A 17,838-nucleotide genomic window follows, 5' to 3' on the forward strand; every position below is an offset into this window, starting at 1 on the left:
CTGCTAGCTTGCCCTGCAGATCTTAGAGTCAAGGCTGCAACAGCAACTCTTCTCTGAGTTTCTAGCCTGTTGGCCCTCCCCTACAAATCTATAGACCTTGGACTTGCCAGTCTCCACAATGACATGAGCCAATTCCTTCAAATAAATCTCTATTAGCTTTGTTTGTATGGAGAACTCTGACTAATACAATTTCTAATAGCTTTCCTTTATATATTTTGATAATATGATAGTCTGGCATTGAACGTCAAGACAAGGAGAATTCTATTTGTACCCTTTTACTAATATAAAACTAACTCTCTTTGCCTGATTAATGCTTTTTGTCTTGATTCAATAATATTGCCAAATCCTCCCCCTCCCATTTTTTTTTTTTTTGGTCTGCATTTTTCTAATATACCTTTGCCTATTTTTTACTTTGTAACATACTATTGCCATTTTTTAAATAGTATGTCTCCTGTAACTAGATTATACTTAAATTTCTTCTAGTCAACCAAGTCTTTTAACAGGGGATTTAAATTTTGAAATTCTAAAATCTTTGGTTTTAGGCCATTTTGTTCTGTGACTTATTTATTAACATTTCTCTGCCATTTTCTTTATTTTCAGTTTTGATTTTATCTTCTCCATTGTTTTAGAAAGTATTTTATTCTATGAGTTGAAAGCAGTTACCTGGAGGAAGGGGAAACTTGTACTTTTTACTACACCTTTCTATTTGCTGAATTGATACAGTAAATATATTAGGTGGCATGGACCTTTAAGTTTTTCAAAAGCTTTTTTAAACTTATTTTTATCTAATTGCTGGGTCCAGAGTGAAACAGCATATTTTTTTTATAGTGAATTTTTAAAAATATTTATTTGGCTACGTCAGGTCTTAGTTGCGGCACGTGGGATCTTCCCGGCATGTGGGATCTTTCGTTGTGGTCAGCAGGCTCTAGTTGTGGCTCACGAGCTGCAGGGTGCGTAGGCTCAGTAGTTGCGGCACGTGGGCTTAGTTGCTCCGCAGCATGTGGGATCTTAGTTCCCCGACCAGGGATCGAACCCGCCTGCCCTGCACTGGAAGGCAGATTCTTAACCACTGGACCACCAGGGAAGTCCTGAAACAGCATAGTTTGAATCATGCTTTTGAGATACAGAACTTAGCACATTTTATCTTTACCTCCTTCCACATTCTAACCCATGAAAATGTTAACACAGGTTTTAAGATTCACGTGCTTTTTTCCTATTTAAAAAAATTCAGAACTCTATTTGAGAAAAAATATTTAGATATAGTATTATAATTAAGTATGATGTAATTATTTAGATGCATTTCTGTTTTGGCTTGACAAGGCTCCCCTCTGTGACTTCCCCATTCCTGAGCTTTTTATTTTAACTTCATCTCTTGGTTGGTTGAAAAATATTGTAAACAAATTTTTTCAAGAAGGTGATATATTTTATGAACCCTTAAACAGCAGAGTGTTTTTCTGACATCTTTACACCTGAAAAACAATGCAGATGAATACTACTCTAGATATGAGAAATCAGACAGACTGATGTTTGTTTCTATCTGGGCAACCTGATCTCATTTTTTTTGCCTGAACAATTATAGACACTTTAATATTGTAGCTTAAAACTTTTGCCATGATGTGTCCAATTGTGAGTCCCCTTTTATTGACTTTGCCTAGAACATAGTAGGCTTTTTCAGTCAACATACATTGTTCTTCAACAGAGGAAATTTCTGCTTTATTTTATTTTTATTATGTCTCTTCCATTTGCCTTTGTTCCTCTTTTAAGAATTCAAATTATCCACATGTTGGTTCTCCATTTTATCCATTCTTCCTCCACAGCTATCTTCTCTCTTACTGATTCCATCGCTGTCTTTTTACACTCCATTCAATATCTTGGCATTAGCTTTGTTCTTGACACCAATTTCAATTTTCTGCCAGATGAATTTTCCTCTTTACTGTCTCCATTGTGTTTGATTTTGTTCCTGCTTTTTTAGAGTACTTGTTCATTTTCCTAACCCTATGTGTCTCTCTTTTCATTTCATCCTGTTGGATTTTCATATCAGTCCCACCCCTTCATTCTTTCTGTTTCTTTTTTGCAGAAGCTTTAATGATGTTAACAGGTTTCTAAAATTTTCTCCTGGATTATCCTGGTGAAGAAGAGTTCTCATTTCATTCATTTTTTTCTAGATGCTGTGCTCTTCCTCTAGCCTTGGTTCACTATTCTCCTTACCCTCAAATAAGACAAGGTTTTCTGTGGGCTCAATATCTGTCTACAAGTGATTGAGCTGCTTAGCCTGGGACCCACCTATGGAAGTAGTGACAGAATCTCCATCTCAAGTCTGTAGCTGGAGGGCTACACAGTCTGACTTTACCTTTTGTATCTCTTCTTTACTAATGTGGTACATAGCACAATACGGTTCCCAGTAAGGACTTCTCTCGGGGACCTTTAAGAAGCTGGGCTTTCCTTAAAGTTTTGAGCAGGACTGGCTACATAATCTGTGGGAAATTTACACGCAAAATGAGACTGTGGGGCCCCTTGTTCAAAAATTAAGAATTTCAAGACAGTGACAACAGAGCATTAAACAAACATGAGGCCCTTCTTATCATCATGGGGCCCTGTGCAACTGTACAGGTTGCACACCCATGAAGCCGGCCATGGTTATGGGGACTGCACCTTATTAAATGTAAGTCTACTCCCTTTTCCTCCCAATCCCTCTCCTATTTCCTGCCCACTTGTTTTGTCTATCTGCCTAGATAAACAGGGAATAGAGGGGTCTAGAGGATTTGGAGTGGAGGCGGGGGTGGGGATCAGTTTTCTGCTGAGCATCCTTGAAAAGTAGAGAAATTGACATCTCATGTTGGTTTAGACACTGACTGAGTTGGGAGGCAGATAGTGGGTCATCAGGGGATAGGGTGTGGGCCTTAAATAAGTGGCTTACTACCTTTTTCAGTCAGTGTGTTGAGGAAATGAAGCTAAGGTAATTCATGACTGGGATTTTCTTAATCCAGCCATTTAGGGCCATTTGCCTCATAATTAACATCAGTTTCACCCAGATCCAAGCCTTAGGTTACCTGTCAGTTTTAGTCTTTGATATTGTGAAATCTTGTCTGTTTTTTTCTAGATTTGAGAGAATGTTTTGGAGAAGTTAGGCTGGGATATATTTGGGGGCAAAAGGCAATATATCATTTTGAACTGGATGTCCCCACGGAACCAGGTAGCTAGGCCAGGGGTTGGCAAACTTTTTCTATATGGGACCAGATAGTAAATATTTCAGATCTTGCAGGTCAAGAGGCAAAATTAGAGATGTTAGGTACCTATATAACAAGAGAGGAAACAAATTTCCACAAATATTTTACTGATGTTTGAAATGTAATAGTAATACTTGAGTGTAGTTTTTTTTTTGGCCTCATCAGGCAGCTTGCGGGATCTTAGTTCCCTGACCAGGGATCAAACCCGGGCCCCCGGCAGAGGAAGTGTACAGTCCTAACCACTGCACTGCCAGGGAATTCCCTTGAGTGCAGTTTTTGCTAACACAGGTCTACTAATAAGAATAGGATTCTTTGTTTTTTGAATACATTTTGCTTAATTAGGGTTCAAAATTAGTATTCCTTATCATCAGATTAGTTTGCAAATGTTCATCTGTTAATGCTGATCTGTAATGGGATTTTATGTATTTCACTTTTGAAAATGTCTTTCCATATAGATAGGCACTGCTAAACACTGACATCAATCCATGTGCATATGATTTTAATTGAGCATATTCATTGCATGGAAGGCATTTATAGAATTCTATTAGATTCTTCTCTTGATATTTGCATTTTAGTATGTCATTACGTTGCAGATTAATCACTTTCAATTGATGGTTAGGTAGAAACTCAATTGCACAGTTAAATGAATTTTGAAATATAGAAATTTCCTTTTCACTTGCATTGATGTCTCAAAAGTGCTGCTTGGAATGTAGTTTGAGCTTGGAAAATATATCTGCTGCAGATTTCTATAGGAATGGATAATATGCTTCTTATTTTAACTTTTGATAGCATGGAAGTGTATAAAGTGGCTTGACATTACTTGTAGTTCAAGCAATGTTACTCATCATCAAAATGATTTTACTGAAGTATGTTTCATGTCATAAGTGTTGTTTTACCATGTAATTGGTGAAATTCATTAAGACATATTATCAAGTCTCCCACAAAACCTAATTTCCAAAGCCATTCATAGTTTGATTATAGTGGTTGAAGGCTGTTCTTCTCATTCAATAATTCTCAGTTTTGCTCTGGAGTTGAAAAGAATCACAATCAAACAATAAGAACTGCAGTGTGACAGAACAAGTCAGGATATTCAGCTTCTACTTCTGATAAAAATTCACGGAACTGATGATGGTTCAAGACATGAGAATGAATGAAGTTACCATTGCCACTACTGGTTCAGTAATACACGATAAGTTCAAATATTACCACAAAGTCATCACTGACGAATAATACAATAAATAGCCATAGGGTTTAAACACCTTACATTTTCATAAGCTTTGTTGTTTGTTCAAATAAGCATTTTCTGTTTTACACATATTTTACTACCACTGCTTGTAACACATCTTAGCAGGTTCCTCTTCATGTTGTAATGGAATCAGTACTTTTTCAGCTTCTTTGAAAATATTTCCCCCTGTAGTTGTTCCATGCAGACTATTCACAGAAGCTAGTTCTTCAGTCATTTCAAACAAGGCCTTTACTCCTCAAATGAACAACTCAGTATTACCTGTTAACTCATAAAGGGCCAAGGAAAACCACTCAGTTAATTGTTTTGGTTTTTAATTGACTACTGATGCTGCTCCCAATGTCCTCGACTCTTCAAGCAACTGTTCTAACTGAAAGTCTAATAGTCTTAAATTTATCTTCTCTGGACACATTACTTTGGCTGTTGCAATCAAACACAATTTAATTAAACAGCTTTTCTTATTTGGCTAAGAAATGAGCCACTCAGAAAATTACTTTGGTTGCAGTCTCATATTCATTTTTTATTTTTGTGAAGAAATTCTGCTGTGACGAAATACTCTGTTTTAAATTCTCTAATTGTTCTCACTGTTGCTTTCTTGTCAGTTGGGAATATTGTGATGAGTATAGTCTGATAATGTTGACATATATTGTATTCTTTTAGTAAAACTGTACTTATTGCATAATAAATGCTTGGCTATCAAATTTGATAACAAAATAGTCCACACTCTACTGTGCATTAAAAGCATGACATATGAAGTCCTTTTTCTCTTTTTTCTGGTTTTGACATGATAGGTATGTACTGGTAATAAAAAAAAAGTCATGGTGTTATATGTGTGGCACTTGAAACACTGCCAAGTTATTGCAGCATCACTGTGATTTGTAGGGTACTAAGCAGCAGTGTGAAGAGCTGAGAGCACCACATACGTTCTCTATTGCAACTATTCAACTCTGTGTTGTTTTGTGAAAGTAGCCATAGATGATACATAAATGAATGAGCATGACTGTGTACCAGTAAAACTTTATTTATGCATACCCAAATTTGAATTTCATTTAATTTTAATGTGTGATGAAATGGCTGTACAAATATAGGTGGTATGCTGGATTTGGCCTGTAGGTTAGGATTTTCTGATCCCTGGTCTAGCAAAGGGGCTAGACCAGCCAGCTAGTCAATATTCTTTGAGCTTGGTGCCAGATGCTGAGCCCAGGTAAAAGGAAATCTGTTTAAAGTAGCAGCACTAACACCACTAGCAACCCTACTATTTCTGTGCCTAAAATCACAATAACCATTGGTATGATTCTTTAGTAAGCCTTACTGGACTCTTCATGGTTCTGCCTACTTTTCCAACTTCAAGTCCCAATTCTTTCCTTACCTTTTTGGTCACAGCCATGCTCACCTGCTTGAATTTACCAGAACTCTCATACTCTTAGGCATCTGTGCTTTTGCAGATCTGTTGCTGCCTCTGCCGGGAAGACACTCACCCCTGTATCCACCCTCTAGCTCCCAACAATCCATCTTTTATTCTCTAGGAGCTTTATCTGGTACCTCTAGGTTGATAAAGTTGCCTCTTCTATGAGCATCCACAGAAATTTGGGTAAAGCTTATAGCACTCATCACTCTATTTTATAGTATAAAATTTATTTATACAACTCTCCAAGTAAGAGTTCAGGACAGGGACTGTGTCAACTTGGAAAGTTTTCAGCCATTATTTCTTTGCATACCATTTGGGCTCTGACCTATTTCTCCTCTCCTTCTGGGACTCTGATGACATAGATGTGAGATCTTTTGTTATCTTCCCATAGATTTCTGAGGCTCTGGGTTTTTTTGTTTCTTTTTTTGGTGGTGGTGTTGTTTGTTTGTTTGTTTTTTCCAGTCTATTTTCTCTCTGTTGTTCAGATTGAGTAATTTCTATTGCTCTGTCTTGAAGATCTCTCTTTCCTTTATCCCCTCCATTCTGATGATGAGCCCATACATTGAGTTTTACATTGTGGTTATTATATTTTTCAGTTCTAAAATGTCCATTTGTTTCTTCTTTGTATATTCTATTTCTTTGCTGAAACTTCCCATTTCTCTGCTAAGACTTTCTGGTTTTTCATTTGCTTGGAATGGATTCATAATTGCCATTGAAACATTTTTATGACTGCTTTAAAATCCTTGGCAGATAACGTGAACATCTGATTCACCTTAGTGTTCACATCTGTTGATTGTCTTGTCTAATTAATGTTGGGGTTATCCTGGTTCTTGGTATGAGTGATTTTTCATTGAAACCTGGACATTGTGGGTATTATACATCTAAATATTGTGTTTTAGCAGGTCTCTTCTGACATCACTCTGTTGGGGAAGGGAAAGCACTGTGTTGTTACTGCCAGGTAGGAGTGGAAGTCCAAGTTCCCCAGTCAACCTTGATTGACGCTGGTGGAGGGGGAGGGTCTCCTTGTTACCACTGGGTGTGAATGAAATTTTGGCTCCCCACTAGGCCTCCCTTGATACCACCATGTCTGGAGGTGTAGGAGTGCCTCATTACTGTTCCCCACATTGCTTCCACTGACACCACGGGAGTGGTGGCTTTGTTACCACTGGGCACTGTAAAAGTTCTGACCCTCCAGGAGGCCTCCTCTGACACCACCTCAGCAAGGAAGGAGTGATGCCTCATTACTGCTGGGTGGGAGTGGAAGCCCAGGCTCCCCAGTGTGGTGGTGGTGGGTAGGATTTGGGATGCCTCACTACAGCTTGGTAAGGGTAGTCTAGGCTCCTGATGGGTGTGGCTTCTTCCAGAAGTCCCAAAACTATTCTGACAACTGAAGTTTTTGAAACAGGTGAAAGTCTGTCTGTACTTGGCTCCTTATCTCCCCTCAACTCTAACCCTATATTTATGTTTGTCATCAATGTGTTTGGACATGAGTTGGATAATCTTTATGACACCGGTAGGTGCAGGAAGAGCTGAATTTATTTTTGATCCTGATTTAAAGGATAAGTATACTTCTATTTATAAGACTAGATAAATCATGACTCTGTTACGTGACTTTTTATTGTATGCATAGGTTATGTGGCACTAACGATATAAATGAACTACGTATTCCTAAATAGTTCAGATTAACTATTTAGTTGCTTAAAAGGAGTTAAATTTATTTTCCTATAATTGAGTGGGCTTCTCCTCTGGTATTAATTGATGGTACTTACATAAGTATTAACAGTGTTGCTACAAATGATGCCCTAACTAGTCCATAATTGGACTCAGCGTAACACAAATTTTATATATTTTTAAAACATTGATTTATCTATGCATATATTAGTCAAATCAACTTGGTAAATTAAAATTATTCTCCCCAGCTCCTAGTGTATTAAGTTATAATTATGAAACAAGAAGCAGTACTAAGAGATATAAGGTTTAATTTTAGAATAAAGAAGGAGAGATGTAGCAATGTTGGGGTTATATGCACAAACAAAAAGTATATTAGGACTGCCTAGTGTGTTGGGCTTATAGGGAGGTTGGGGAGGGATAAGGAGGAAGTGATTGGTAAGCTGACGATCAACACAGTTAGAACCCAGAATGTGGAAAGCTAGAAAGGATTTTAGAAATACGAACCTTCCTATTTTTTTTTTTTTTGAGGTCTTTCAATATTATGTGTCTGGCACTTTACCTACCTTACGGCATTAAATCTTCAAAATAATGTTGTAAAGTGTTAAAAAGATTTATCTTCTCTTTTTCACAGATGAGGGAACTGAAGCTCAAATTAGACTAACTTGTTGAAGGTCACCCAGCTGTCAAGTGGCAGAGTTAGGATTCGAACCTAGATCTGCATGATTCCACAGTTCATGCTCCTTTGGCTCAACTGCTCTGCCTCCCATATGGGTTTTCAGGTTCACTTTTCATAGAAATAATTGTTATAAAATCATCTATCCCACTTCGCCATTTCTCTCTCCAGTGAAGGACCTAAACCTTAGAGGCTACATACCTATTGTACATACATTTATATGATATAAACTATGCAAGATCTAAAAAATTACACAGTGATATAAGGACTATGTTACTGTATAAAAATTATCTCATGCTTCATGATGGACTGTAATTGGACTAGACACAGAATTCTGGCTTAGAGGATAAGTAACTTTCCCAAGGACACACAGCCTGTGCAGAGTAATAATTTGCATCCCGGTCTGCCTGACTTCGACCCCACACATTGCATCCACTCCATGCAATTCTGCTGCTATTACCTAGTAATGATTATGTAGTGAGAAAGAAGGTTTTGAGGGGTTGGAGGTGGGCAGCCTTATAATTCTTGGAAACGGCCTGAGTCAAGAACCACCAGCTCCAGGAAGACTGCCAAATACTGGCAGAATTTCTATCTCTGCTTGTGCAAGTCTAAGTGCGTGTGTGTGTGTGTGTGTGTGTGTGTGTGTGTGTGTGTATGGTGGTTTGTGGGGGGAGATAGTGGTGTCAAAATCTCCCAGGCTTTGAAGGTCATCTGTTGTGAGAAAGTTTACAATGCATGTGCTAATTTAGCTGCAGAAAATATTCAGCCCTGTATATTCACCCATTCAAGTAAAATGGAAGGAATGCCATAAAGAGTGGAAGAGGTGTTTCAGAGAAAGTAATTAAACCTGAAATATAATCCATATAAAACTATAGTTTGTTAGTCTAGTTACTAGTCTCAGGGGAACAATTTAAAACTGTGTGCAAAATCACACACAGTATGGGATTTCCATAGCTTCTCACTGAATACTGCTAGGATTACTGAGTCAGCACTGAATTGTCTTCCTTATAGTTTAACATCCAAGTTGAACATACCTTGTTTATTGGTTACATTATTGAAAATATAGAGTCCATGTCTATAAAGGAAACCTTGTCTTCGTATGTCCATTAATTTTTTTCCTATCCCTGAAGACTGGAGGTGTGCCCTGTAACAGATCTGATATATGAGACATATCTTATTAAATTTGTCTTTTGGACAGAGTAATAGACCGAACGCATGTTTTCTTTTTCTCCCAATTATACTATGGATTGAAAGGCAGACTAGTGACTTTTATTTGCACCTGTGACGCGGTCAGAACAAGAAAGTGTTACTGTTGTGTAAGACATGTTGTGGGAGGTAGAAAAGGGTTTTCTGGGCTGCAAGCTTCGCTGACTATCTTAATTATGCCTTCTCTCAGGCCTGTCTACAAGCAGCCCGAACTCTTCCATGAAGGCCCCACTGAGATCAGAGCAGTAGAAACCAACATCCTGGAGATCTCGCTTAATTTTTCGTCATTGCTTTTTCTTACAACACTATAATGAACTACTGATAAAACACAGGTAGCATGAAACTTTGGACCCAAAGTGCCGCCAACAGACCTTTGGCGGTGGGGAGCTATGGTCAGCGAGCCAGACCCCGGTGGGTGACTTTTCATTCCCTTCGGCCGGAGGTCAGGGGACCTTTCCCCCTTCACTTGGGGGGCGAGCGAGGGGATCGGGGCCGAGAGCGCACGCCTGGCCTAGGGCGGCGCCTGAGCCGCGGAGCAGGGGGCCAGCAGCCACTGCCCGAGTGCGCTCCTCGCGGAGGCCATTACTTCCAGCGGTGCCAAAAGTGGGCGCCTTCTTCGGAGGGCGGAGGTCAGGGGCCGTGCGCCGCCTCCCGGCGACGCGACCCTTATCAGGCCCTCCGGGGCCCGGGACCCCCGAAGCGCACGATGCCGGAGCCGCGGTCTGGGCCCACCACCTAGCTCCCGGGCAGGCAAAGGCCGTCCATGGTGTCCTCGCTCACTGCTCGCGCCCGCCGCGGGCGGTGCCGGACCTCGCCCTTCCCCACCGCTCCCCTCCCCCTCCCGAGCCCGCCGCGGCTCCCGAGGTGACACGGCCCGGACCTTCCATTCTCTGCCCCAGTGTATTTAACTGGCACAACCTAATCAGCTGCTCCCTCTCGAGGACAAACCCTTCCCTCGGACGGACGGGCCCAGCAGCCAACCACCGGCCAGAATTGGCGTGCGTCCCGCTCCCTGTCGGTGGGGGCCTCGGTGGGCGGGGCTCGGGCAGCTAGCAAGTTGAGTGGAGCCACGGCTGACGTGAGTCAACAAAGGTCACGTGAAGCGAGCGGGCCACGCTGATTGGCGGCGCCGGCCGGGTGGGGAGGGGGGGGTCACGGCGGCGGCGTGGGGTTCGCTGTGTGACACAATTACAACAACTTTGTGCTGGTGCCGGGGAAGTTTGTGTCTCCAACGAATCCCCCCCGCGTCCCTCAACCCCGCACGCTCCGGCCGTTCCCGCCATCTCCGCCCGTGGCTGCCCCTCGCCCGCTCCCGCGATGTGACCCTACAAGCCGAGCCGTCGCCGCTGCCGACTCGGGGGCTCTGCAGCCCCTGCCGCCGCCGCCTTCACTGCCGCCGCGTTGGGATTTTTCGTCGCTGCCGCCTGCGGCGGAGGAGGAGGCGGCGATAAAGTTGGTGTGCCGGTCCCGCGCGGAGACTGGGGGCGTCGTTGTGGGCCCCGGCCCGGGGGGAGGTGTCGGCGTCGGAGTTGTGAATTCGCTGCGTTTCCATGAAATCCTGCGGAGTGTCGCTCGCTACCGCCGCCGCCGCTGCCGCCGCCGCCGCCGCTTTCGGTGATGAGGAAAAGAAAATGGCGGCGGGAAAAGCGAGCGGCGAGAGCGAGGAGGCGTCCCCGAGCCTGACAGCCGAGGAAAGGGAGGCGCTCGGCGGACTGGACAGGTACGGGCTGCCGTCACCCGCCCGGTCGGCTCCGGACGGGTTGGCGCCGCTCTCCTGGGAGGCCGGAGCGCGGCTCGCCTCTGGCGGCGGCGGGGCGAGCACCTTGGCTTGGCGCTCTCTGTGCTGTAGCCGCCGCTGGGGCCTCGGGCTCGGGCAGGGATGGGTCGGTGGTGCTGTCGGACCTTTAACGAGCCGCGTGTGTCTCTCTCCACAGCCGCCTCTTCGGTTTCGTGAGGTTTCATGAAGATGGCGCCAGGACGAAGGCCCTGCTGGGCAAGGTAAGGCAGCTGCGGGCCGGAGCGCGGACACGGTCTCCCCGGCCGGCGCCCCGCTCGCCCCGAACCCCGCGGCCCCGCGGCCCGGCCGGCGCTCATTGTGGCCGCGAAGGAGGGCCGAGGGGCTTCCGGAAAACTATTTCCTGCTTCTGCTCCCCCCCTCCCCCCGCCCCCCACACACACCCCCGGATCCCTCACTCGCTCCCTTGCGAAATCGCCCTCTCCTCTCGTAGCTGGAGGAACAGAGACGGCAGCGCTTTGGGGCCGAGCTCAACTGGGTCGACAAAACTGCCTGTTATTTTACGGCTTTGGGAGGGGCGACCGATGATCGCTCCGAGGTGCCTGTTTAGGGTCAAGGGCTTGTAAATGTGTGCAGATTTCCCCGCATTTCCGACTTACTTGCCTCCCTTGGTTTTTATTCTTTTCCTCCAGGAAGGCTGTTCGGGAAGTCTACTGTTAACCCAACGTTTGGGGCTTTCTTGTGTCCCCGCTCCCAGAAGGGGGAAGTTGCAGTAGTTTAGGGCGGTGAAGAGTTTGCATGGGTCTGTTGTCATGCATCTCGAGGGGTATGGTGTTTTACCTGAAGTTAGGTGACTTGTTTACTTTTTGGGTCTTTCGGCCATAGAAATCCTGCAGTTACTTGTGAATGTGTTTTCTTCTTGGAGCCTCGTTTCCTGCGTGTCTGGCAGGGGAGGCCAGGGGGGAATTCGGGGTGCAGTTTCTGTTTATTTGTGTGGAAAGTTGTTGGCACTGTCATTTAGTTAAGTAATGGCTGCTCCTGTCGGCCCAAGATGGCGGGACAGGGTGGGAGGAGAAAGTGAAGGGGGGGGTTTGGGGGAGGGAGGAGAGGTAAACATGGAAATAAATAGTAGCGATGAATAGGCCTCTCCTTCGGAGTGTGTATCTCGGTGGTGTTTAATAAAAATTATCCAAGATTATTTGCATCTAGAATTCTTGTACCTTTCTCAAGCTTGGAAGCAGCATTCATAAGGCTGGTAAATGCTTATCAACCTGTAGCACATTTAGTTACCCACCCGTAAGCTATTGAACAAAGGCACTGGAGTCTCGATCTGTCTGCATCAGTTTGTGTCTCTTGACCAAAATCTGATCGAAATGATATTTGTATGCTTGCTTCTTAATTGGGACCATGAAACTTGGAGTGTGCTGGGATAGGTGTTGCATCCATTAAGACATTTGGTTTTCTAGCTGAAATCAGTGGCTTTGCATTTGACACCTAGCTTTATTGTTGCAATTGAGAAGGAAGTTTGAAATGACTAAAGCCTTGCATTTTATTCTTAAGTTGATTAAAAAAAAATTTAGTTGTCCCTAATTTTTGTCTGTAGTTTGGTTTAGGAGAGTCACTAATACCTTTTATCTGTAATTACACTTAGGTTTTTGTTTCAAAATAAGTGTAAGGGGTTTTGAATACAAATAATGACCAGAAAGCTAAACTGAAATAATCCTTTTCAGTAAGCCCAGTCCCTTTGACCCATAGAGAAAAGTTGAATTAAACTTTGACTATGTATTAATTGGCTTCATTAAAATTATTGCTGGAAAAATGAATAGCGACTAGCTCTGAAATGATTTAAACACAAATGACCTAAGCTTTGAAATTTGTTTCAACCTGAGTATTTAAAATATTTTATTTAAAAATACTTCACTACTGTCAGAGTTGTCATTCCAAAAGATTAAGCAAAATATTTAAATTTAAGGAGCATTATTTTATTTTGGAGTGATTATTGCCGATCTAATAGGAGGTTGGTAAAACTGTTTGCAAGATAATACATTTGGAAAAGTTTGGCCAAGGCTACGGCTTTTGGTTATGGTAATGAAGAAATAAATGGAATCTGATGTTCTACGTGGATAATGTGTAAAATGCTAGTTGATTTCATGTCTCAGAATGCTTGTATTTAGATGGATTCACAGTGGATTGTGCTTAACATTGTATTTCAGATTGTAATATTGAACCCTGCAGTTATTATGCACTACTGAGTTTAAATTGTAAAAGAACTGAACATTTTCGGGTATTTCTTTGTGCAAGTGCAATACTTTCTTGATGTTTGAATAAGCAACATCTTATAAATGAGAAACTTGCGAAGCTTCATTATGTTTTGTGGAAGAATGAAGGCTTCATAAAATACTGGGTAATTTGATTACTAAATGTTTTGTGGAACTAAAGAAAAAAGGTTCTTCATTACTTCAGACCCCATGCTTGTGAGGTCCTACCTATTTAGGTCAAGGCTTCTTAGCCTTAACATTAAAATAAAACATTCTAGAGAATGTGCTTGCAACCGCATGCAATTCATGGTTGCGTCCTTGTGAGCTCGAACATACCAGTGAAATGTGTAATGTAAAGCTTGATATTATATAACCTCGCACCATGTGTTTGAATTGGATTCTGAATAGAATGAAGGAGCTGGAGTCCTGCTATAGGAAGTATTGAATTATTTAGTGTCATCCATCTTTTGCACAGCCCTGGTAAACAGTATGTTTTTTGTGGAATGTTGAGCTGTGTTAGTTTCAGAATTCTTATTGTCTGAAAGTCTTAAAAATAAGAGTTGGCTTTTCTTTGTTGGGGTAGGTTCCGGCTACTTACCTAAGAGCAGATACTGGAATTAAATAACTCCCAGGATTCTCTTTTTAGCGATGATTTTTCTCATTACCACCCCCTCACCCCAACCCCCCCAACAAATTTAGTCTGCACCTTGTATAACTTTTTTTTTTGACAGAAATTTAGCTATTACTACTTGCTTTCAAAAATTCTTATTCCTATATATTATTGGATCTTCTTTCAAGTTTTTAAAGTTAAATTAGTAGGTTTTAAAAAAGGTTAACTCTTGACTTAAAAGATTTGGAAAGTTTAAAACATTTAATAATAACTGTCTCTTACTTGCCTCTAAACTCGTATGTACCTTTTCTAGGTGAGAATACTTTGTCTAAACTGCTGATTTCTCGTAGTCTCTGAATGCATTTGTGAGATTAATTTATATTGGAGTCATTGAAAGAATTTTTGTTTGAATGATTGCCGTTTGATATACAGTGCTTGGGGTTTTGGATGAAAAAGAAATTAGTAATACAGTATATTATTTTGCAGTAATACCTTTAAAATATTTTTAAAAGATTGTAAACAGCAAGTGGTTGCTTAATCAGAGTTCTTGAAATATAGCTGATTTTGATTACTTTTCTCTTTAAACTAATGCTGACCATCTTTTGGTAACATAATTCAGTATTCTTATTTTTTTAATTATAGTGGAGTTACTGAAAAGTAATTAAAAAGTGAAACATTTTAACAGAAATTAACTATGGTGACACTTTCAGTACATTTTTGAAAATCTTTTGGATTAATCTTGTTTTCAGTTAATAAGGATTTGAGTTAAAAAATAATATGTAGTAATATGTAGCATGAATATAGTAATACTATATGTATTTATAGTAGTTATATAATGCTAAAGGGTTGGGGAATCTTTTGTCAGGGAACTATTGCTAAAATACATAGTTGTTCACTTTGAGGTATCTATGTCATCTTTAAGTTTGTATTAAATACTCTTATTGGGATTTTTTTTCTTTTGTAATTCTTTTAATCAATAGAAAGATTATGTAGAATACCTAGAAGTAGTTATGGATTGTTTACCATTTTAAAATGTATGTGTCTAAGAAAAATAAAATGTATGTGCTTTTTTTCCTAGGAGATAATTAGTATGAAAATAGCTGGAATTTAAAATTTTGGGGGCAGTGGAAGTAGTTTCAGGTCCATTAAAGCATGTATTTTCCTAAATTTGGTTCACTTGCATGTAGATGGTAAGGGAAAATTATTAGGTTAGTTGTAGAGGTGGCTTTTTTATACTATAATATTTGGATGTTGATGTTTAAAATTATGCTATATTATGTGTGTGTTTTGTTTGCTGGCACTTAAAGGAATATATTCATTTCCAGTGCTAAAGGAGATTAGTGTTTGGGTTACAAAAGTAACCACAGAATAATGTCATACTTTTTTGTTTGAAAATTAGGTCTTTAATATGATGCATCTTAAAAAGTATTTTCTACTTTGGAAAGTTGTCTTGTAAACAATTATAGTCATTATTATTTATCCGGACAAAGTCTCATGCAGTTACTATACATTTCCTAAGATTTTGTTACGTTCCTGGTAATAAAGCTATAGTAAGAGATTATAGAAAATGCTTGCTTATCTGGCCACACATTAGAATTGCAGGAATATAAACATGTGCTTTTTTCAGCTCTGAACTGCGCCCCCCCCCCCGCCCCGCCCCAATAGCTCTTTCCGTAGACTCGGTTACAAATTGAAATGACTAGGGGACATTTGGCTGCCACTTCTATATATTTCAGGTTGTTAAGAAAAACTGTGAGACGTGAGTTGCTGTGATGTAGATGGTAAAGTGGAATGGTGGGCCATGCGCTTTGAACCAAGGTGAAGGTTCAGTGCTTGGCTAGCTACAGAGTAAAAATATCTTTTTCTGACTTGATTATGTAACATTTAGTTTTTATTTATGTAATACCAGTATTATTTTGCAGATTTGAAAAGGTTATTTTTGGTTAAGTTTATTTTACTTTGAAACTCATTTTGATGCTTTGAGCTCTTTGAAATTGATGTTAGTGACTGCATTATTAATATTTTTAAAATGTATCCAGAGAACTAATTTATGTTACAAAAACACCACTAGATTGTCTAAGAATTGAAATGGTGGTTAGGTTATTTAAGATCCACATGTATTTGTAGACTAGTTAATTAATGGAGTTTATTTAATGAATATATAACTGACAGTCTTACGTACTCATACTGAAGCTTCACATATAATTGTATCAGTTTTCTATACTGGTTTGTAATTTGTCGATAGTAAATTAGAGCAACAAATATTTGAGTACACTGAATGCAAGTCTTCTATGCAGGGAATATGAAGATAACATAGATATCCCTTGTCTGCATTGAAAACTTACAGTTCCCTAAAAGGGGGAGATAAGTATAAGGATGACTATCACAAAAACATCAGTGGCAGAAGAAAAGTGTGAAGTATCCTGAAAGCTTATGATAAAGGTCAGTTTAACAATTTACAAGTTAGAATGGCTCTTTCTTTTTTTGCCACCCATAAAAAAACATTGATTAGCAAGCATGCACAAAAGCAGTCGCAGGAACCTGTTGGTGAAGCTTGACGACGGAAGTCCCAGCTCTTTGTCCTTGTAGGTAGTCTATCAAGGACCTTGCTGGAAAGGTGCTTTGGAGGCACATGTAGCAATATGTTAGCAGCAGTAGGCATTAGCCCCAGAATCACCTGATCAGTGGTGGAACACAAGGCTGAATGGGACTCTTAGAGTATGTGTGCACTCTGGAGAGTATTGAGATCCTAGATTTGCTGATTCTTAGACCCTGTTCATGCAGAGGTGGAGACGCCTTTACAGTATTTCTAGCCAAGCCACATTAACTTGGACATCGTTTATTTCACTGATGAAAACTTACTTCTGACATTCCTTATGCTACCTAACACATTCTCCTGACTGAAGTAAAGGCAGGAGAACCATTACCTTTGTAGAGTGCTGTCATGGCGCCTGTCTTCCTCATGTCTCTCATTTTTAGATTTAACTATTCTGGACTGTGTATTCCTGATTTGCGAATTTCAAATGTTAACTGACAGCCCCTGGATTTTAGATTATTGGAATTAACTTCAAAAGTTAACTGATAGTTGCTAGGTTAAAATTAATGAAAGCACATGCGACTCACTGTATCCTGATGTGTATTTCATTTAATTTTTTTCTTAAAACATTTAATGAGAATTTATATTATGTAACATTCTGTGTCAGACATTTAAAACTCAATTATTTCATTCAGTTTTTGTAATATGAGTTAAATGGGGGGGGATTCACATTTGTGAGATAATTGCACAGTGGCTTCTGGGCTAGCTTAATTTACAGATAGCCTTTTCCATTTATCTAGGCATATGTTTCAACAAATTATGCACTTTGAACACCAGACCCCAGAAGAGAAAGAAAGACCCGGCTCTTAGCTCCTCATGCTGCGGACTCTTGTGATCTGCACCTTCTTTCCCTAGATGGGTAGTGCTGGAGACGGGCAGGACATTGATGGCTCCTGCAAAAACAACACTATTTGCTTTCTTGGATCCCCATTTTCAGTTAGTTTACTCTTGGGGCAGTTGTAAATTGAGTTTCAAAGTTCTATCCTAGATTGGGCCTCAGTAGAAGGTCTCGTTGATAGGGTGGGGCTTATTTCTTGATTGTTTCTTGGAGATGGTGTTTCTTGACTTCTTTATCAGCAAGGAATCTTTTAATTTTGTTTAGGAACACATGATTTAAAATCAGATTTTAGCTTTTAGCATATGTTCAAAGGTTTATCTGCTGTGTGTTCTGTCCCTCTCTGATCTCATTTTGTAGTAATATTTACCTTTGT

The 17,838-nt window shown here is 40.6% G+C and overlaps 1 protein-coding gene across 4 annotated transcripts in view; it reads left to right on the forward strand.

Moving 5' to 3' along the window:
• The first annotated feature begins 10,575 nt into the window (after positions 1-10,575).
• KDM6A (lysine demethylase 6A) overlaps positions 10,576-17,838 on the forward strand; it is a 209,086-nt gene continuing 201,823 nt past the window's right edge. For all 4 annotated transcript variants that reach the window (XM_079911712.1, XM_079911713.1, XM_079911714.1 and 1 more), the window contains exons 1-2: positions 10,576-11,148; positions 11,363-11,426. In XM_079911712.1, coding sequence (XP_079767838.1) covers positions 10,979-11,148; positions 11,363-11,426 — 234 coding nt within the window. In that variant the 5' untranslated portion in view covers positions 10,576-10,978. The remainder of the gene's footprint in view (positions 11,149-11,362; positions 11,427-17,838) is intronic.

The sequence above is a fragment of the Stenella coeruleoalba genome (genome assembly GCF_951394435.1).
Source record: "Stenella coeruleoalba genome assembly, chromosome: X".
NCBI lineage: Eukaryota > Metazoa > Chordata > Mammalia > Artiodactyla > Delphinidae > Stenella > Stenella coeruleoalba.